The sequence below is a fragment of the Mastigoproctus giganteus genome, chromosome 10, assembly GCF_048544385.1.
Source record: "Mastigoproctus giganteus isolate SK-2022 chromosome 10, ASM4854438v1, whole genome shotgun sequence".
NCBI classification, from domain to species: domain Eukaryota; kingdom Metazoa; phylum Arthropoda; class Arachnida; order Uropygi; family Thelyphonidae; genus Mastigoproctus; species Mastigoproctus giganteus.
In genome coordinates this window covers 61570459-61594021 of record NC_143584.1, presented here as the reverse complement: position 1 = coordinate 61594021, position 23563 = coordinate 61570459, and the positions used below count along the sequence as shown (strand labels likewise).

Here is a 23563-nt window from a genome sequence, read left to right as displayed (position 1 = left end):
GTCAGGCAAGACTTCCCCTTAACAAAACCATGCTGTGTCTGAGCTATAACTGAAGTCTTGTCTAAATGATCCTGCAGTGCTTCTTTAACCAGTGCCTCCATTAATTTTCCTGGAAGAGAAGTTAAGCTCACAGGTCTATAATTACTTGTGTCAGCCTTTGATCCTCCTTTGTGAATTGGAGTCACATTTGCACATTTCCAGTCTATGGATACCTCCCCTGAGTCCAAGGAAGCTCTCATAATTATGGCTAAGGGTTTGCTTACTTCCTTTGCTGCCTCTTTTAATATAACTGGATAGATCCCATCCACCCCGGGTGCCTTTCTTGTGTTTATCTTCAACAGTTTCTCCTCCACTTTACTCCCAGTTATTTCAAGATTCTGTAGCTTACTGCTAGAGTTGAATACACCTCTGGCATTCCCCTTGCTGAATAACTCCTCATGTGTGAATGTTGATGCAAAATATTCATTTAGTTTGTTAGCTACCTGAGCAGGATCATCAACAGTTGACCCATCAATATCAAGTGGACCAATCTGATTCATCCCCTTCCTTCTAGAGTTTACATAAGTAAAGAACTCTTTGCTGTTTTTCTTTGCATCCCTTGCCAAGGATTTCTCGTAATCTGCCTTCGCCTGCCTAACCTCCTTTGTAACTTGGTTGCATATGAACTTGTATCTATCATAGGCTTCTGTGTCATGTGTTAGTTTGTAAGTATCCCATGCATTTTTCTTCTCTGCCATATGCCTCATCAGTTCATCTGACATCCATTTTGGCCTAAACCTTGAACAATATTTCTTAGTTGGTATGAAAAGCCTAGTAGCTTCCAAGATAAGTTCTTTGAATGCTTCCCATTTTGAATTTGCTGTTGGTAACATCATCAGTTGGTCCCACTGTATAGAATTTAAATACTGTCTCAGTCCATCGTAGTCGCCTTTACGGAAGCAATAACCCTTCCCTTTACCTTTGATGGTAGTTACCTCTTTGAGTAAATCCCACTTCAGCACACTGTGATCACTGCCACCTAGTGGTTCATTTATCTGCAGATTCTTAATGCATGAAGAATCACTGCTGATAATCAAATCAAGAGTATTACTCCCTCTAGTTGGTTCCCGAACATGCTGATGTAGAAAACAATCATCCAATAAATCCACAAAAGCCCTGCTAGTGTGTGAGTAACCAGCCCCCAAATTCCAGTCAATATCTGGGAAATTAAAATCTCCCATTATAAGACTCTCTGATTTACTGGCCCACTCTATTTCCCTGTACAGTTCCTTATTATACTCATCAGAGTCATTAGGGCTATAGCACACTCCTACTCTCAATTTTGATCTCCCAATGCTTATGTCACACCAAACTGACTCGACACTGCACTGTCCGGCGATGTCGACTGGCTTCACTTCCTTGGTTTTTATGTGTTTCTTAACTAATAGCATAACCCCTCCCCCCTTCCTATCCTGTCTATCCTTTCTGTAGACGTTGTACTCCCCAAATTGCAGTTCTGCATACCTTATATCTGTGTGACACCACGTCTCTGATATCCCAACAATATCTGCCTTTGATGTTTTGAGCAATACCTCAAATTCATCAAATTTATTTACTAAACTCCTAGCATTGGTGTACACGCAAGTATACCTGCACCTGTTTCTATTCTTAGCTACCCTAACACAACCCATGTGTTTACTTGTACCACAATGGCTCCCAGCAGTCTCTGAAATACCATGCATCTTGTTTTTCAGGCTTCTGCTCATTCTAATAGAAGCAGTGCAAGAATCTCTTTCACCTCTGCCAGTGGCTACTGTCAATCTATTGGTCTTTGTCTCCCCCCAAGCTAGCAGTTTTCCGACCCACCTAACACTGCCTCGATAGCATCAGCAAATATTCGTGCACCCTTTCTATTTAAGTGTATCCCATCCCTGTAGAAGCAATCTCTCCTGTTAACAAGTACAGTCCAGGCTGAAAAAAATTCTACCCCTTGAGCCTTGCACAATCTTTCCAGGGCCGAATTGATCGACAAGGCTCTCATCATATACTCCCTCCTATCGTGTCTGGGCAGTATTGCAGACACTTTCAAATTCAACCCTATTTCACGGCTTTTTTTCAACAGTGACCTGTACTTGTTAAGTAATTCCGCTGGTCTCCTACTCTTAATATCATTAGTGCCAACGTGTACAACTATATCACCTTTTGTGCCCTTAAAAGATGATATCCGCTTTGCCCCTGGCAGACATACCCTGGTCCTGTTCCACCTATCTCTTTTACAAAGCATGTTCCCCGTTTCCCTGACAATAGAGTCACCAACAACTACTAGTTCTTTCGGGACCAGCGCATTCTGCCTTGGGGGTTGTCTCTGTGTCACGCGATGCCCAAGTGCAAGCTCTGGTACTTGGGCATCGCGTGCCAGAGCTTGCACTTGGTCTACTTAATAGAATTATTGAAACAGATTTATAAGAAAAGAACATAACAAGTGATTGGCAGAAAAATATAACAAAGCCAATACATAAAAAGAGATAAACAACTGCCAGAAAATTTTAGGGTTATAAATTTATTAAACACTTCATTTGAAACTATATACAAAGGTAAATAATATCAGAAAAATTAAATGAAATTTTAGAATTAAGTGTGGTGCTCACACTTAATTCTAAAGGATTTAGAAAAAACAGATCACGTAGATGCAATATTCAAAATCATGCAAAATCATTAGAGTATAATAGACCACTTTATACGTGTTTCATAGATTTAACACAAGCTTCTGACAGAGTTAAAATTAAAGATGTAATTGTCGTTGTTATTTGGTTTTTAAGAGCATTAGCAACTAAGGCCATATTGCTCCAGGATATGCGGTGGTCATTCCCTGACCTTTCCACATCCTCCGTATTTGGTGGTGACGGCTCGAACCCCGGTCTAATCAAGAAGTGTGTGCTATGCACTGCTGCTCCTTCCCACCTGGCTACGGAGGCGCCTAAAGATGTAATATAAATCAAAGATGTACAAAGTTCCTAATCATTAATAAAAATAATTACCCTCACACATGCATACATACAAAAACGCATAATCAAAAAAGATTAAGGAAATACAGAGGAAACGGAAATAACTAAAGGATTAAGACAAGTTTGTTTGTTTGGAGATTTATTAGGTGCATCGGCATATGTGGCCATAATGCTCCATTTAAGACAAGAATACTTGCTGAGTCAAACTCTCTTCAGCTTGATAATGGATGAATTAATTAATGAAGTAAATATAATAAAGACTAGTTAGTAGAGTAAATATAATAAAGACTAGTTAGTAGAGTAAATATAATAAAGACTAGTTAGTAGAGTAAATATAATAAAGACTAGTTAGTAGAGTAAATATAATAAAGACTAGTAGAGTAAATGGCGCCTCCGTAGCCAGGTGGGAAGGAGCAGCAGTGCGTTGCACACGCTTCTTGATTAGACCGGAGTTCGAGCCCGTCACCACCAAATACGGAGGATGCGGAAAGGTCAGAGATGACCACCGCATATCCTGGAGCAATATGGCCTTAGTTGCTAATACTCCTAAAAAAAAAAACCAAATAGCAAAATAACAGTAGAGTAAATAGAGTAAAGAAAAGTAATGAGTAAAACAAAGTGCCTAATGAGAGCAAAAGAACCACACAGATGAAAATTAGAATCAGAAGGTAAAATGATAGAACGGTGTAGGTAAAGAAAGCCTGCACGAAAAAGCATGCAAAAGTTCGATGAAATTTACCGGTAAAAGTACTTTGCCCTAGCGGCATTTGTATTGTTGCTCCCTCGGTAAACAGACGGTGGGTGTTATCGGTCAGGAGTTGAATCCCATGGGAGATTGAAACCCTCCCGAAGTGGAGAGGGTAACCTGACCTTTTTTCTTTAGAATCACTGGTGGACTAGTGGATAAATTGTTTATTAAGAAAAAAAAAAAAAAAAAAAGCAAAGGAAGCCCACACGAGAAGCACGCCAATTTTTGAAAAAGTTTACCAGTGAAACTACGTTATGAACATTTTTTACGACACCAGAACTTCCAATATGACTCTGTTTGTGATTCAATTAGTGATTCTAAAGAAAAAAGGTCAGGTTACCCCTCCTCCACTTCGGGAGGGTTTCAACTTCTACTCCAGACCGATAACACCCACCGTCTGTTTACCGAGCGAGCAACAATACAAATGCCGTAAAGGCAAAGTACTTTTACCGATGAATTTCATTGAACTTTTGCGTGCTTCTCATGCAGGCTTTCTTTACCTTAGCCGATAGAACAAATAATGAAATTTAACTACCTAGGAACAGAAATAAATTGTTCAGGAATAACTCATGAAGAAGAAAAAGAACAAGCATTGAAACCAAGAAGGATTAAATCAGGAGGATTAAATAATATAATTCTGAACAATTCAAACATCAATTGAGATGCTAAAATTAAAATATTTTTTTAATTTGTCACCCCATTTATAGTTAAAATAAAAACGTTTGAATCGCATTGGGCCATTTGATATCAATGGTGTAACTGTTGATGACCCTGCTCAAGTTGTGACAAATTGAGTAGGTATTTTGCATCTACCTTCACACACATAAGGAATTTTTTAAGAAAGGGGATGCAAGAAGTTTATCAACCTTTAATGTGAAACTATATAATTTTGTGATAAATGAAAGAAAAGTGGAAGATAAATTATTGAAGCTAAACATGAAAAAGTCACCTGGGGGGGGAGATCTATTCAATTATATTAAGAGAGGCAGGAAAGGAAGTAAATAAACCTTTAGTCATAAAGAGGATCAAAAGGTGGCACGAGTAATTACACACCTGTTAGTTTAACGCCTGTTCTAGGAAAAATAATGGAGTCACTTATTAAAGAAGTAATACAGGAGCATCTACATGGGAATGCAAATATACTACAGTCACATGGATATGTTAAGATACAGGTCTTGTCTAAGCAATCTGACTGGATACCATGATGCAGTAACAAAGGAACGGGATGCAAAATATAATTTTGATATCACATACTTGGATTTAAGAAAATCTTTTGATGCTGTTGCCCATAAATAACTACTGCACAAACTAAAATGTGGCATTAAGGGCAAGTTACTGCTATGGATAAATTGGTGGTTAAGTGCAAGAAGACAAAGAGGGTTTTTATCAATGGGCACTGCTCTTCATGGAATAATGTTATTAGTGAAGTCCACCAAGGTTCTGTGTTAGATCTATTGTTGTTTCAATATTAATTAATGATATTGATGAAGGTAAATCAGCTTAATGTATAAGTTTACTGAGGATACAAAGGTTAACAGAGTGATTAATGGCAATAATCAAGGAAAGCTACTACAACAAGATCAAAAAAATTAGGCAGATGGGCTGAGAAATGGCAGTGGAAGTTTAACATTAGCTAACATTAATGTACAGTACCACATATGGGTAGCAGTAATCACAGATTAACATACACCCAACTGTGTGGTATTCCACTCATAGCAGTGGAAAATGAAAATGACCTGGGGGAGGGGGATAACTGTGCAGTCAGATATGAAGTTCTTTGAGCAGTGCAGACAGGATGCCAGGACAGACAGCTCATGGAGTTTTGTCAATGATATACAAGAACTTTGATAGCAGGGATAAGTAGGTGATTTATCTCTTTGTAAAAGGCCATGGTTAGGCTACATCTTGAATAGTGTATACTGATATCGAGGCCTCATTTTTGGAAAGATGTAACTCTACTGGAATGGCTGCAGAGAAGGGCATGGAGATTGGTGAAGGGAACAAAAGTGTACTTTTACCTAGAAAGGCTTCAGTTCTGCAAATTGAAGAGTTTGGAGACTAGGCACTAGCAAGGTGATCTGAACTGTGTAAACTCAGTGGTGATGGCATTCTTCCTTTTGCTGAAACTACATACAAGGAGGCATAAATTCAAATCGAAGAAACATGGTTGCAGGATAAATATGGAGAAGTTTATCTTCAGCCAGTGGATGGGTTATTGTTGGAACAAACATCCATCTCTTGTTCTGGAAGTTGGTATTTTGAATAATTCAAGCAAGAACTCAACAAATTTTTTTTGAGCGAATAGATGGGTAGGAGGGGTTTTTTTTTTTTTTTTTGGCTGATGCTTGATAAATTTGCTTTCTTGCATCATTTGCCACTACTAATATCTAAAACTATATTAATATCTACAATAACATACACAGCTGAGACAAGAGGTACAACAGCAAAAATAACACAAATGAAAACACTAAGGAAAATAATTAATAAACGACAAAAAGGGATAAAGTTAAAAGTGTGGAAATCAGAAAACTGTAAAATAAAACCTATTAATCAATGGATGTATAATCGAAAAAGAACATAAATAGGATGCATAATGACAAATGGAAAAAATTGTAGAGACCTGGACACTCTTCAGAAAATGAAGCAGAGGAAGACCAAGAAGATGGGAGGTTGATCAATCCTAATCCAACAAGCAGCATGCTTAATGGAAAAACAAGATCTCTGCTTACCCAATATCGACCTGTTCCTGAGCAACTCTGTCCATTAGTATAGACAATCTGTCCCATCTCATATTCTTGCATTCTTGGTGAAAGTCAAATGATTCATACCTTATAGAAAAATAAAACTGGTTTTAATGAAAAAAAAAAAAAAAAAACATATCCATATGAATAATAATACAAATAATATAATGTTGCCATAATATATTTTTTATATAATTAGAAATAAACAATATTGTGGGAGGTTATACAATTCATTCCTGTGCCATATGAGTCCTTCCTAAACTCCAACTGTGCCAATTATGCTGACATTCACGTTACTGTCAAGGGCTGTGAGAGTTAGTTGCATCTTAGAATTTATCTTTCTGCATATTCAGTGGATTGCAAACAAGAATTGTTGCACTTTACCTTTCAATAATGAATTTCCCACATATGCATGTATAGCTTCATGAAATTATGAAGTTACATAAAATTGAAAATTACACAATTTGTTTAGGGCAATAGGTCATGAAAAGTTAACTAACGTATAGATTTGTGCTAGGGCATCATGTTTATGCGTAGCCAACTACTAAGTAGTTACAAAATTGGCATCATTTAAGTATATCTCATATTGCTAATGCCTTCACGAGTTGCCATATTACTAATGCCTTCCACGAGTTGCCTCAAATAAGTAATGCTTCTCTAATAGAGAAGCATTACTTATTGGAGGTAGTGCAATACCATGGCAACTCGTTATGAAGGCATTAGCAATATGAGATATACTTAAATGATGCCAATCGTGTAACTACTTAATAGTTGGCTATGTATAAACATGATGATATAGCACAAACCTATATGTTAATAAAATTGAAAATGAATAAGAAAATTTTTAAAAAGTTGAAAAAACATTTTTTGGAAGGGGAAAAAAAAAAGAAAACCTTTTGGTTATTAGTATTATTATTATTATTTAACTGTGGTATGTAACATCCTCTATATCTATTTATCATTTATTTCATTGTCACCAATTCCTAAATTTGAATTTCAGAGAATTTCACGTTTTTTTATTCCTAAATCAGATAACATTGGCTAACCACAACAACTACAATCTCCTCCTCTCCTCTCCGATCTTTAAAGCTATTTTCACGCTACCAAAATGAATGAAAAATTTATTTAGTGTTTTATGGCACATTGGCAACCTAGTACCAGATGTGTCAAGTCCAAATTTAAGACAGTAAAAAGTCATGGGTGACATAATAATAGATAACTATGTCAAAAAATACAAAAACAAAAGCAGTAACCATCAATAAAAAATATGACTAAGTAAAAATGTATATACTGTACATATATACAATTTAAAAATCAAAACTTTTTGATGGTATAATATTTACAGTTTATTGAAATTTAAAAGGTTCTGAAACATCGACATAATCCTATTGAGTCTATAAAGCTCACTCAGTAAGGCAGTTAAAAGCACTAAAACATAAATATAGGGTATAAATAAAATTTAGTCATTCAATAAGATTGTCATATTCAACAAAGACATTAAAATGGTGTCACAGCACTCTCAGACAAGAAGGTCACTGGATCTCAAAAGACGATAATGTGTAAGATGACTGTGTCCCATATGGACTCAAGCAAGAACATCTTCCTCTCTGCAATTCCTGCACAGAGCACAGAGTAGACTGCTGTAGTTCGATTACAAGCTTAAGCTGATAAGATTTATCTATAGTCTGTCCATTCTATGAGTCTCTGTATAGGGAAATGAAAAAGTTTATTTGTTGGATTTTCTGAATTGGCTGCAATAATGTGGCTAAGGATCCAGCAAAGCAGATATCAAATTCATGTTCATTGAGACAATGTATCTTCTACAGAACTGAATAAGTAGAGTATCTCATCATGGCCTTTAATGAACTTAAAGAATCTGCATATATAGTATGAGGTTAGTATAGCTGAGTGCTCATGCAATCCAAGGCTAACTTTATATTTTATAGCATGCAGCTCTACAGTGTATGTGCTGCACTCATGAAGAATATGCTCAGGTATTGTATTGTCTGGAAAGACAGCAGCAGGTCCAACAAATATTAGTATTACCTTTATGTTAATATAAAGCCCTAGGCATATTCTGCACTGATCAAAAAAAAATTATAATGTCTAAGATGTCTACTTTACAAGTCTGTAGCCCATAAATTCAGTCTTCCGTCATATGGGCAAATTTTTTCAATCTCATCAAGTGCAGTCACACAATTGCCTTAAACAGTAGGATTATAATCTACCACTACAAGCAAATGTATGATAAATTGTTGATAGGAAACTATGGGTCTTCCATGCTACTTGCTAACACTGCTTGAAGAACTTTGTGTTTTCATATTACCGTATTATAACTCTGAACACCATATTTACAGGCATAAGCCAACCAAGAAGCATCAGGGTTCTAAATATACTAGAAAAGAATATCTTGATCTGACACATAAAGAAGCCTTATCCACGTTTTCTTAATAAATCTGGTTTTTAGTTGATAATATGGTTCTGGAAGTAATTTTAAATTAGTTGGTTGAAAGTTTTACCTTTCAACCAACTAAGCAGATTGCCATGAGGTGAGTGTTGAAAATTAAGCTAAGCTATATCTACGATTTAGTCATTACATCACAGCACAAAAAGGACTCCTTAAAATATCACCAATCTATTTAATTTCTATCATTGGGTTTTCTTTTCCCTTGAGACAACTGATTTTTAAATATATAGGTATATTATATATTAGGAGTGAGTGGAAATTTTGATAAACAAAAGATAGTGGGTGTGATCTAATTCAACCACCTTTGCTTTTCATAGGCATTAAAAGCCTAAGTGCTTTCAGAGGTAATATCTCCGCAATCCTTGGTATTTGTACCTTTCGGACAGCTGCAACCTTGGTGGTGGCATGGTGGGCATGGTTTATTAATTTGTTCTTTTGTTTCATTGGTCAATATATGAGGCATGGAATGGAGGAGGAAATGTTTCAGTCTATCGTTTCAACTTTCAAAGCGACAATTAGTATTGATTTATCGTTTCCTTTTGGAAACTGTTTATTTTTGATCCACAGTGCTTTTGTGAGTGACATGGCCTATGAGAGTTAATTAAAAATAGTTCTAGAATAAATTAAAAATTAATTCTTTGCAGTTATTCAACCCATCATCAATCATGTCAAGTGTTGAAAAGAAAAAGTGTTAACAGTATCTGGATGAATATCTAGATTATGGATTTATTAAGAGCCCATTTGAATCAAGGCAGCCCACCTGTCTTATGGGTAATAGTTCTTTTTCGAATGAGGCTATGAAACCATCAAGACTTTTGGATCACTTAAAAAGCACATTAACATTAGTAAAGGCATATTTTGCAAGAAGCAAGCTTATATAGCATCAGCCAAAAAACAAAAGCCTCTCATTTCACCCATCCACTTGCTCCAAATGTTTGTCTAGTTCTGCCTTGAATCAATTTAACTAATCAACTTCTACAACAAAGTTCCAGCAATCAACCACCCGCTGGCTACAGGCAAACTTCGGCACAACTGTCTTTCCTCAATTTGAATTTATGCCCTCTCAGGCAATTATTCTGAGCAAGAGGAAGAATCACATTATTCAAACCATTGTAGGATTTATACACCTCAATCAGATCACCTCGCAGGTGCCTAGTCTACAGACACTGTAATTTTCAAAACTTAAGCCTTTCTTCTTAAGAGCAACCCTTTGTTCCATTCACTAATATTGTTGCCCTTCTCTGTACTCGTTAAAACAGCTCTACATCCTTCTTAAAATGAGGCCTCCAGACCTGTATACAGTACTCAAGGTGTGGTCTGACCATTGCCTTATACAAGGGGATAATCACCTCCTCATCCTGCTAGAAAAATTCCTGAATATCATAGACAAGAAACCATGAGCTACTCTTGCAGACTGTCTGCACTGCTCAGAAAAAATCATATCTGCCTGCACAATTACCCCACAACCTTTACATTCTCTACCACTGTCAGTACCACACAGTTGATATGTTACTCTGGGGTTACTGCTTCCCATATGCAGTACTTTACATTTGTCAATGGTAAACTTCAGTTCTTTTTCGAATGAGGCTATGAAACCATCAAGACTTTTGGATCACTTAAAAAGCACATTAACATTAGTAAAGGCATATTTTGCAAGAAGCAAGCTTATATAGCATCAGCCAAAAAAACTCTCAGCCCATCTACGCAACATTTCTAGATTTTGTTGTAGCAGCGTACTGTCATTAGTGTCATTAACAACTCTGCCAACCTTCGTATTGTCTGCAAACTTGGACATTAAGCCTGATATACCATTATCAATATCATTAATAAATACAGAAAACAACAATGGACCCAAAACCGAACCCAGGGGGACTTCACTAATAACATTAGTCCACGAAGAGCAGTGTCCATTGATTACCACTCTCTATCTTTCCCACTCAACCAACCCTTTATCCATAGAAGCAATTTTCCCCCAATGCCACACTGCTCCAATTTGTGCAGCAGTTTTACATGTGTAACAGTATCAAAAGCCTTTCTAAGATCCAAATATATGATATCAAAGTTATTCTTTGCATCCAGTTCCTTTGTGACCACATCATACTATCCAATCATATTGGTCAGACAGGACGTCCCCTTAAGAAAAATTATGCTGTGTCCGAGCAATAACTGAAGTCTTGTCTAGATGATCCTCCATTAATTTCCATGGAACAGAGGTTAAACTAACAGGTCTGTAATTACTCTTGTCACCCTTTCACCCTCCTTTGTGAATTGGGGTCACATTTGAACATCTCCAGTTAACGGGCACCTCCCCTGAGTGCAAGGAAGCTCTCATAATTATAGCTAAGGGTTTACTTACTTCCCTTGCTGCCTCCTTTAATATAACTGGAAAGATCTAGTCACCCCAGGTAGGTGGGATCTATCCCTCTGTGACCACATCATAGTATCCAATCAAATTTGTCAGACAAGACTTTCCTTTAACAAACCCATGCTGTGTCCGAGCAATAACTGAAGTCTTGTCTAGTTGATCCAGCAGTGCTTCTTTAAACAGTGCCTCAATTAATTTCCCTGGAATGGAAGTTAAATTAACAGGTCAAACTAACTAGACTTACAGACCTTTGCTCTCAGTTATTACAAAATCATCTAGCTCACTGCCAGAGATTAATTCACCTCTGGCATTCCCCTCCCTGAATAATTCCTCATGTGTAAATGTAGATGCAAAATACTCATTTGGTTTGTTAGCTACCTGAGCAGGATCATCAATAATTGAACCACTGATATCAAGTGGACCAATCGGATTCATCCCTTTCCTTCTAGAGTTTAGATAAGTAAAGAACTCTTTGCTGTTTTTCTTTCCATCCTTTGCCAAGGATTTCTCGTAATCTACATTTGCTGCCTAACCTCCTTTGTGACTTGGTTACAGACCAGCTTATATCTATCATAGGCTTCCGTGTCACCGATTAGCATTAGTAGAGGCATATGATGCAAGAAAGCAAGCTTATGCAGTATCAGCCAGAAAAAAAAAAAAAAAAAATTCCAATTCACCCCTCCGTTCATTCAAAAAACCTGCCCAGCTGAGCCTTAAATTTATTTAGGCTATCAACTTCAACAACAAGGGATGGAAGTCTGTTCCACCTACCAACTACCTGCTGGCTAAAGGCAAATTTCCGGACATTTATCCTACATCTGTCTTTCCTCAATTTGAATTTATGCCCTCTCAGGTGATTATTCTGAGCAAGAGGCAGAATCCCATCAGCATTGAGCATACTCAAACCATTCAAAGCTTTATACAACTCTATCAGATCACCTCGCCGGTGCCTAGTCTCCAGACACTGTAATTTGCAAAACTTAAACCTTTCTTTGTAAGAGCAACTCTTTGTTCCATTCACTAATCTTGTTGCCCTTCTCTTAACTCGTTCCAGCAGCTCTACATCCTTCTTGAAATGAGGCCTCCAGACCTGTAGGCAGTACTCTAGGTGTGGCCTGACCATTGCCTTATACAAGGGAATTATCACCTCCTTATCCCTGCTAGAAGAATTCCTGTATATCATTGACAAGACACCATGAGCTCTACCAGCCCGTCTGCACTGCTCAGAGAACTTCATATCTGCCTGCACAATTACCCCCAGGTCCTTTTCATTCTCTACCACTGTCAGTGTAGTAACACAGAGTTGATATTTTGCTCTGGGGTTGCTGTTTCTCCTATGTAGTACTTTACATACATTTGTCAATGTTAAACTTCATTTGCCACCTCTCAGCCCATCTGCTCAACCTTTCCAGATCCTGTTGCAGCAGCATAGCATCAGTAGTGTCCTTATCAACCCTACCAACCTTTGTATCGTCTGCAAACTTGGACATTAAGCTTGATATACCATCATCAATATCATTTATAAATACAGAAAACAACAATGGACCCAACACTGAACCCTGAGGGACTCCACTAATAACATTAGTCCATGATGAGCAGTGCCCCTTGATTACCACTCTCTGTCTTCTCCCCCTCAACCACCCCTTTATCCATAGCAACAATTTGCCTCCAATGACACACTGCTCCAATTTGTGCAGCAGTCTTCCATGTGTAACAATATCAAAAGCCTTTCTAAGATCCAAGTATATAATATCCAAGTTATTCCCTGCATCCAGTTCTTTTTTGACTGCATCATAGTATCCAATCAAATTGGTCAGGCAAGACTTCCCCTTAACAAAACCATGCTGTGTCCCAGCTATAACTGAAGTCTTGTCTAGATGATCCTGCAGTGCTAGTTTTTAACCAGTGCCTCCATTAATTTTCCTGGAACAGTAGTTAAACTCACAGGTCTATAATTACTTGTGTCAGCCTTTGATCCTCGTTTGTGAATTGGGGTCACATTTGCACATCTCCAGACTATGGGTATCTTCCCTGAGTCCAAGGAAGCTCTCATAATTATGGCTAAGGATTTGCTTACTTCCTTTACTGCCTCCTTTAATATAACTGGATAGATCCCATCCACCCCAGGTGCCTTTCTTGTGTTTATCTTCAACAATTTTTCCTCCAATTTACTCTCAGTGATTCCAAGATTATCTAGCTTACTGCCAGAGTTGAATACATGTCTCGCATTCCCCTTGATGAATAACTCCTCATGTGTGAATGTCGATGCAAAATATTCATTTAGTTTGTTAGCTACCTGAGCAGGATCATCAACAGTTGAACCATCGATATCAAGTGGACCAATCTGATTCATCCCCTTCCTTCTAGAGTTTACATAAGTAAAGAACTCTTTGCTGTTTTTCTTTGCATCCCTTGCCAAAGATTTCTCGTAATCTGCCTTCGCCTGCCTAACCTCCTTTGTAACTTGGTTACAGGTCAATTTATATCTATCATAGGCTTCTGTGTCACGTGTTAATTTATATGTATCCCAAGCATTTTTCTTCTCTGCCATATGTCTCATTAGTTCATCTGACATCCATTTTGGCCTAAACCTTGAACAATATTTCTTAGCTGGTATGTAAAGCCTAGCAGCTTCCAAGATAAGTTCTTTGAATGCTTCCCATTTTGAATTTGCTGTTGGTAACATCATCAGTTTGTCCCACTGTATAGAATTTAAATACTGTCTCAGACCATCGTAGTCACCTTTACGAAAGCAATAACCCTTGCCTTTACCCCTGATGGTAGTTACCGCTTTGAGTAAATCTCACTTCAGCACTTTGTGATCACTGCCACCTAGTGGTTCCTCTATCTGCAGATTTTTAATGCGTGATGAATCACTACTGATAATCAAATCAAGAGTATTACTCCCTCTAGTTGCCTCCCGAACATGCTGATGTAGAAAACATTCATCCAATAAATCCACAAAAGCCTTGCTAGTGTGTGTGTGTGAGTGACCAACCCACAAATTCCAGTCAATATCTGGGAAAGTAAAATCCCCCATTATAAGACTCTCTGATTTACTGGCCCACTCTATTTCTCTGTACAGTTTCTTATTATACTCATCAGAGTCCTTAATTCTATAGCACACTCCCTTTCTCAATTTTGATCTCCCAATGCTCATGTCACACCAATCTGACTCGACACTTCACTGTCCAGCGATGTCGACTGGCTACACTTCCTTGGATTTTATGTGTTTCTTAACTAATAGCATAACCCCTCCTCCCTTCCTATCCTATCTATCCTTTCTATAGACATTGTACTCCCCAAATTCCAGTTCTGCATTACTTATATCTGTGTGATACCATGTCTCTGATATCCCAACAATATCCGCCTTTAATGCTTTGAGCAATACCTCAAATTCATCAAATTTATTTACCAAACTCCTAGCATTGGTGTACACGCAAGTATACATGCACCTGTTCTTTTTCTTAGCTACCCTAACACAACCAATGTGTTTACTTGTACCCCAATGATTCCCAGCAGTCTCTGAAATATCCTGCATCTTATTTTCCAGGCTGCTGCTCATTCCAATAGAAGTAGTGCAAGAATCACTTTCAACTCTGCCAGTGCCTACTGTTAATCTATTAGATTTTGTATCCCCCCCCAATCTAGCAGTTTTCCGACCCACCTAACACTGCCTCGATAGCATCAGCAAACATTCTTGCACCTTTTCTATTTAAGTGTATCCCATCCCTGTAGAAGCAGTCTCTCTCTCCTGTTAACAAGTACAGACCGGGCTGAAAAAAATTCTATCCCTTGAGCCTTGCACAATCTTTCCAGGGCCGTATTGATCGACTGGGCTTTCATCATATACTCCCTCCTATTCGTGTCTGGGCAGAATTGCAGACACTTTCAAATTCAACCCTATTTCACGGCTTTTTTTCAACAGTGACCTTGTTAAGTAATTCCGCTGGTCTCCTACTCTTAATATCATTAGTGCCAATGTGTACAACTAGAGTTTTGTAGTGTTGTGCCCTGAAAAGATGATATCCGCTCTACAACGTCATCAACCTTTGCCCCTGGCAGACACACCCTGGTCCTGTTCCCCCCATCAATTTTAATTTAATTGTTAATTTATATGTATCCCATGCATTTTTCTTCTCTGCCACACGTCTCATATTAGTTTATCTGACGTCCATTTAGGCCTAAACCTTGAACAATAATTTCTCCTTGGTTAGTATGAAAAGCCTAGTAGCTTTCAAGATTAATTCTTTCAATGCTTCCAACTTTGAATTTGCTGTTTGTTAACATCATCAGTTGGTCCCACCGTATAGAATTTAAATACTGTCTCAGACCACCATTGTCGCCTTTACGAAAGCAAAAACCCTTCCCTTTACCCCTGATGGTAGTTACCTCTTTGAGTTGATCGAGTGTTTTAGATTTTAATGGAAAAACTACTGTGGTTATACTACTGCGCCAAGAAAAGATTAAAATATCAACAAAGATAAATTCTGGTGACCTTTAAAAAGATTACCTCGTCAAACTGTTATTTATATATATATATATATATATATATACACATAAATTATCCAATTTAGATATGTGTGTATATATTAATAGCTTGTAAAAACTTAAAAACTGCTGACACATGGTCGTTGTCTGATAAAATTTGACTGAGCATATAAGGCCCAGTTAGATGAATAAAAGCGGTAAAATATATATTGCGAACACATGGGTAAAATTAACGCAATCTATTAAAATATGCTTTATTGATAAAATGATTTTGCAAGACTTGCACATACATAGGAGGGTCATCTGCCTTTAGCAGAAACGAATGTGTTAAATGACTGTGTTCTATGCGGAGTCAAGTGAAACAACTTCCTCACTACGATTTCTGCGCAGACTGAACTGCCATGTTTCTATTACAGGCTTTATCTGGTATAATTTATTTGTTCTCTCTCTATGCCACAGTTCTTGCCATTGGGAATATATCTTGTTGTGTATTATTTGCCTGTTGTCTGTATAGGGGACTGACAGGCAAAGATTATTAGTGGGAGCTGCTGATTTGCCTGTAGTGTCAGCCAAATAATTTCTCCTTATCCCAATGTGGCTAGGAATCCAGAAAAAGTTGATATCAAACTTGTGTTCATAAAGTGAATGCATCTTCTGCTGAACCCAACAGAGAACTGGATGGGAGTTGTGTCTCAAAGATAATAAAGCCAGTAATACACTCAAAGAATCAGAATATACTATTGACCTTTGGCATTGACAAGTTCAAATGTGATCCAAGGCTAACTCTATAGCATGCAGCTCTGCAGTGTACATGCTGGATTCAGGAAGAATCTGCTGAGATATTATAGTGTCTGGAAAGACAACAGCAGATCCTACACACGATGCCAACTTCGAGCCTTCTGTGTAAACTGGCAGGAAGTCGGAGTGCTCAGTTCGGTGTGCTGAATAGAGCTGCAGGTAGACAGATGATGGAGTCTCAGACTTTACCCATTTCTTAAGGGAAAAGTCGCATGATGGGGTATGAGCATGCCAGAGTAGAAGAGTGTTTGTGCAACCTTGTCTACCATGAAGTTAAATTTTCTGAGTAGCTTGTTGACACGAATATCAAAAGGTCGGCTGGCAGTCTAATGGGTATTGTACAAATTTTTCCAACGTGGCTCAAAAACGGATGTCCACGTAGGATGGTCTGGCAGGAATTTCAGTTTTAAAGCATAGTTTAAAGACAACTGCTTACGTCAAAGTGATAACGGTGGTTCATTTGCTTCAAAGTATAAACTCTGGACAGAAGATGTTCGAAATGTTCCAGTAGTGATATGGATAGCCTGATGGTGGACAGGGTCCAGCCATCAAAGGACACTGTTTCTGGCTGAGAAGCATACCTGGGACCCGTAATCTAGTTTGGATTGTACAAGTGCACAACCAATACGTAGTAAGGTGCACCTGTCTGCTCCCCAGTGTGTAGAGGAGAGAGAGAGAGAGAGAGAGAGAGAGAGAGAGAGAGAGAGCGAAGAATATTTAGTCCTCTCGTGCACTTTGTACGGAGTTGACAATTATGTTCTAGAAAGGTCAGCTTTTTATCAAACACGAGTCTCAAGAATTTTGTGTCTGACACTACTGGAATAGCATTTTGTCCGAGCCCTAATTCAGGTTCAGGATGAAGATTATGCTTAAGACAAGTGTATGCAACCTGTCTTCTGCTGGTAGGTAGTTTTTGACGCATCGGCTTCTGTGGCCATAATGCACCTCCCAAGGTTATTGCAGTACTTTGATCCAAGCCCGAGGCGGTATTCGAACCCACGACCTTTGGGTTGCCAGGCAGGCACTTTACCCACCCGGCTAGTCCGGTCGGCCCTGTCTTCTGCAACAAGAACCTGAATCCATTAGCAAGTGCCCAGGAATTAAGGCGATTAATGGCTTGTTGCAGTTGTCTTTCAATAATCCTCATGTTGCATGACTGACAAAATATGCTAAAGAGAGGGTGCTGTTTACAGTTGCAGGAAGCTGTTCTGTGATGAAATTTAGTTTGATGGCAAAAAAGCGTGACACTTAATACAATACTGATCCTTATGGTATTCCCTCCTCTTTGCATATGGAGCGAGAGAGTAAAGATCCCACACGAACTTGGAAAGACCAGTTGGCATGAAAGTTTTTAATAAAAATAGGGAGATGCAAATCTTTTAAGATGCCAAATCTCCAAGTTGTGTCATACGCTTTCTCTATGTCAAAGAATACTGACACCAAATGTTCTCGTTTTAGGAAAGCATCCCAGATAGATGTTTCCAGTCTAATCAAGTGATCAAGAGTTGATCTGTTTTTTTGGAAGCCGAACTGGATGCTGGAGAGAACATCATTCGATTCTAAATACCATATTAACCTAAAATTAACAATTTTCTCCAGGATTTTGCACAGACAGTAGTCAGAGCTATAGGATGGTAATTAGTAGGGAATTTAGGATCTTTTCCTGGCTTTGCAAAGGCAAGCACAATTGTGCCAGGAATCTGGAAATTGCTCTTTTATATAGATTCTGTTATACAGAACAAGCAGACGATCCATAGATGTTGGTGAGAGATGTTTAAGCATTTAAGCCGTTTGTTTGTTTGTTATTTGGTTTTTAGGAGCATTAGCAACTAAGGCCATATTGCTCTGGGGATATGCGGTGGTCATTCCCTGACCTTTCTGCATCCTCCATATTTGGTGGTCATGGACTCAAACCCCAGTCTAATCAAAAAGCATGTGCTGCGCACTGCTGCTCCTGCCCACCTGATAATGAATGCCATCAGGTCCAACAGCACTTGACTTGGAAAGAAAGAGAGCTCTTTTTAGTTCCTGCAGAGTGAAAGGTATGTTGTAGGGACAAAGGGCTTTCGGTGGATGCACTATTGCAGATGGCTCCGCAATAGTGCATCCATTATATCGTATGGCTGACTGGGCTAGCCGGATGGGTAGAGTGCCTGCCTGGCAACTCAAAGGTCATGAGTTCGAATCCCTCCTCAGGCTTGGATCAGAGTACAAAATGCAAAAACCTTGGGAGGTGCAATATGGCCACAGAAGCCGATGCACCAACAACTAACAAAAAAAAAAAAAAAATATATATATATTGTAGGATCGGTGAAGGGTGAGATGTATATCTTCCCTTCATTTTTCGGATTTTATCCCAGACTACCTTAGTGCTGGTAGACTGGGTAATAGATGATGTAAAACAGATCCATGATTCCTTTTGACTCTGACAGCGAATGTAGCGTGCTTTAGCTCATGCATGTTTGAAGGCTATTAGATTCCATGATTCCTTTTGACTCTGAGAGCAAATGTAGCATGCTTTAGCTCATGCATGTTTGAAGGCTATTAGATTCCATGATTCCTTTTGACTCTGAGAGCGAATGTAGCGTGCTTTAGCTCATGCATGTTTGAAGGCTATTAGATTGACAGTGGTAGGATATCGGTGAAATATCCCCCAAACTTTGTTTTGAGCTTTTTTTGTTGCTGTGCATTGTGAATTCCACCATGGTTTAGGAAAAGGTGGAAACCAGGCAGATGTTTTCGGAATGGTATTGGCAGCTGCATGGACGATATTTTCTGTGACGTATGTGACTACATCATTGATAGTCTCCTGACTGACTGCATTAAGGTCAAAATTTGCCTGATGTTGGAAGGCATTCCAGTCAGCCTGACCAGTCTTCCAACATCAGGCAAATTTTGACCTTAATGCAGTCAGCCAGGAGACCATCAATGATGTGTAAGCAGGTTATCACAGGGAAGTGATCACTTCCATATGGGTTCTCCTCCACTTCCCAAGTCAGTGAAGGGAGTAGAGAAGGGAAGCAAATAGAAAGATCAATGGCAGAAAACGTACTGGTAGGTATGTGGAAGAATGTGTTGGTTCCAACATTTAGAAGGGAGAGGACATTGTCATTTAGCATTTGCTCTATGACTTGTCCCCTTCCATTGTCGCGGGCAACACCACACATGGTGTTAGGTCCATTAAAATCCCCAAAAAGTAAGAAAGGGGTAGGCAACTGCGTTACAGAATCATCAAGGTCTTCCTGGGAGATGTAAGTCCCAGGTGGCAAATAAATAGAGCAGATGGTTAATAAAAAAAATGCACTGTAAGGCAAATTGCAACAGCCTCTATGCTGGTTGTAAGTAGCAAGGGCTGAATTGGGGTCTGGTTGCCCACAAGGATAGCCACTCCTCCATGAGCAGGACCATCCGCAATTCTGTCCTTATGAAAAATTGTGATGTTATACATGGTGGGGTCATCATTTGCCTTTAGATAAGTCTCCTGCAAGCAAAAGCAAACTGGCTTGTGCTTTTGCAGGAGGGCCTTGATGTTATTAGTATTTCGCTGGAATCCACGACAATTCCATTGTAGGAATTTAGCCATTATTTTGGCTTGGTGAGTCCATCAGGCAGCTTCCGAGGTGCTGAGGGCTTACTTTTGTCAGTCTTGGATTTATCTTTTTTGGGGAAGAATGGACACTGTCCCATGTCCATTTCTTCCTCAGCAAAGCGTTCCAAGAATGATTCATCCAATACCTCCTTATCCTCTACAGCCATTGTTTCTGGTATTACAGGTGGCTCTTCCGACCTTTTTGGCTTTTCTTTACAACTAGGTTCTGGTAGTGGTGGAGCACCAGGAGGTACAGATATAGGAGTAGCAGCTGACTGTGTTTTTTGGGTGGGCTTTTCTGAACTCAATAAATAGTGTGCAATTTGAGTTAATAACTCTCAAAGTGGTATGGTCATCAAAGTTTGTGTACCGATAGTGCCCGTAGCAGAAACCTTCTGGGCATATGAAGGTTTCCTGCTATTTATTGGTTGGATACATTTTCTGGCTTCTGGGTAGGAAATATTCAACTCTGTTTTTAAATTTTGGATTTCTTTTTCATCCTTCTACTGCAGGCATGCTCTAGAGAAGGTAGGGTGCTCTCCTTAGCAATTGACACAGATTGGTTTTGAAGCTGAACATTCCTTGCTCTCATGGTCTTTAGCATCACATCGAGCACAGGCAGGGTAACCACAACAAGCTGTTTGTGAGTGGCCGTATATTTGGCATCTAAAACACCTCAGTGGGTTTGGAATTAAACCTCACAGTTTAGATAGCCTGTCTTGATGGCACTTGGAGGTTGTGTGGTGTTGAATGTGAGGATAAGAACTCGGGTAGGGACGAAATTCCCACCCTTTCGCATCGATATTCTCTTGACAGCTGTCACTCCATGGTCTTTCAATTCAGAGCAGAACTCTTCTTCAGAGACATGAAGAAGATCTCACTCTGATATAACACCCTGTAAAGAATTCAGAATTTTGGGGTTACGGCTATAGGTATTCCCCCTATGGATTTGGAATTAAACGACAATGTTCTGGCGATCTTTTGTTCGCCAGAACGTTGTCGTTTAACGGATTTTGGTGATCCTGCCAACCATTTTAATCCTTTCTGGATAAAAAGGGGTGATATCTTTCCGACTGACTGCTCTTCGGTAGAATGGAGAATGAGGAAGAGTGGCGTCACTGATGTGGTGTGTCATCAGTTCTGGCTCTTTTTACAGAGGTATTTTCCGTGCTTTCATTTTGATTAGGTAGGGGCCTTGTTGGGGCCCCAGAAGAAAGAGGATTTAAGTTACTCATAGGAGTAAAATAAAAATTTCAGATGCCCTAAGTACCTCCCCTGCCACGGAGCCCTGAGAGGGGGCACGCCCACTCATGAACTAGCAGGTACTGGGTACACGAATGGGATGCCAAGTTCGCTCAGGAGCATCATACCGACGTTTCCAATAAGTCTTGATCCCGTCCCAGTACCAAAGGAAGGGAGACTTATTGGAACACAGTTCACCCTACCAGTAAGAACCACCTACCGACTGATCCCAGTTGGGCTGGTCCAGGACCACCTGTCTTGTCGAAGCAGGGGCCGAAGTGGTGTATTAAGGCTGGGCCCCTCAAAACTACCAGGATCCCCCTTTCCAAGTTTCCACGGGTCACGCACACAGCTAGACACACCGGATTCCAGCAATGTAACCTTGGAACTAAGGTATGGGGGTTAGATTCCAGTGATACTAACCTGGAAGACCAGCAGGATCATGGGAGGCCCCCCTCACCACGTACATGTGCAGATGTCGAGGGACTCCCTTTGAGTAAATCCCACTTCGGAACACTGTGATCACTGCCACCTAGTGGATCCTTTATCTGCAGATTCTTAATGCATGAAGAATCACTATTGATAATCATATCAAGAGTACTACTCCCTCTAGTTCTCTCCCGAACATGCTGCTGTAGAAAATAATCATACAATAAATACACAAAAGCCTTGGTAGTGTGTGAGTGACCAACTCCAAATTCCAGTCAATATCTGGGAAATTAAAATCTCCCATTATAAGACACTCTGATTTACTGGCCCACTCTATTTCTCTGTACAGTTGTTTATTATACTCATCAGAGTCATTATAACACATTCCTACTCTCAATTTTTCTTTCCCGGTGCTTATGTTACTCCAAACTGACTCGACACTGCACTGTCCAGCCATGTCAACTGGATGTACTTTCTTGGATTTTGTGTTCCTTAACTAATAGCATAATCCCTTCTCCCTTACTATCCTTCCTGTAAACATTGTACTCCCCAAATTCAATTTCTACATTCCTTATATCTGTGTGACACCACATTTCTGATATTCCAACAATATCTGCTTTGGATATTTTGACCAACACCTCAAATTCATCAAATTTATTTACCAAACTCCTAGCATTTGTGTACACGCAAGTATACATGCACCATTCCTATTCATTCTTAGCTACCCTAAAACAGCCTATACATATACTTGTTCTGCAATTACTCCCTGCAGTCTCTGAAATCCATTACACCTTGTTTTCCAGGCTGTTGCTCATTCCAATAGAAGTAGTGCAAGAAATATTTTCACATCTTCCAGTGGTTACTGTTAATCTATTAGTCCATGTATCCCCCAAGCTATGAGATTTACAACCCACATAACACTACCTCGATAGCATCAGAAAACATTCTTGCACCCTTTCTATTTAAGTGTATTCCATCCCTGTAGAAGCAGTCTCTCCTGTAAACAAGCACAGACCAGGCTGATAAAAATTCAACCCCTTGAGCCTTGCACAATCTCTCCAGGGCCAAATTAATCAACAAGGCTCTCATCATATACTCCCTCCAATCATGTCTTTAATTTTTTTTTTTAAGAAAACCCCAAACACTAGAGGTATTAAAATCTATAATACTTAGTACCATGCTTGGGTTGGAGGTTGAAAAGACGAAAGAAGATATTTGTTGACATCAGACTTGAACTTCTGTAGACTGTAATTTTCAGGAAATACGTACGAAGGAAGGCTGTTCCAGAAAACTGCAGTTGAATGAATAAATGAGGAAGACGAAAAGTGGGTTCTGTGAGTTTAAAGTTGGACAGTACATGGATGTTGGCTGGTGGCAGCATTTAGTTGGACTATTTTGAAAGAGAGAGAGAGAGCAGGAATTATAGAAGCCAATTCAGAAGAACAGTGCCCATGGAAGTATCTGTAGAAAAGGCATGCAGCTGAAACAGTACATCTATGAGACAGAGAGGGGAGAGACTCTGTCAGAGAGGGATCGTTAATTAACCAGACTGCCCTCTTCTGAATGGAATCTACAAGCCTGAGAGGGGTTTTGGGGGCACGGCCCCAGTTGTGGGAACAATATTCTATGGTAGGGTGGATTTGCGATTTGTATAGAGTGAACAGCTGTTTGGAAGAAAAGTAGAAACCAAGAGGCGAAAGAGAAAACCA

The 23563-nt window shown here is 39.2% G+C and overlaps 1 protein-coding gene across 4 annotated transcripts in view; it reads right to left on the bottom strand.

Moving 5' to 3' along the window:
- Sac1 (phosphatidylinositol-3-phosphatase SAC1) overlaps positions 1 to 23563 on the bottom strand; it is a 677000-nt gene that overhangs the window by 248053 nt on the left and 405384 nt on the right. For all 4 annotated transcript variants that reach the window (XR_016547569.1, XM_090383680.1, XM_090383679.1 and 1 more), the window contains exon 12: positions 6462 to 6560. Coding sequence is in view for 3 of the 4 variants with exons in the window: in XM_090383680.1 (XP_090239806.1) it covers positions 6462 to 6560 (99 nt within the window). In the remaining variant the exon portion in view is untranslated. The remainder of the gene's footprint in view (positions 1 to 6461; positions 6561 to 23563) is intronic.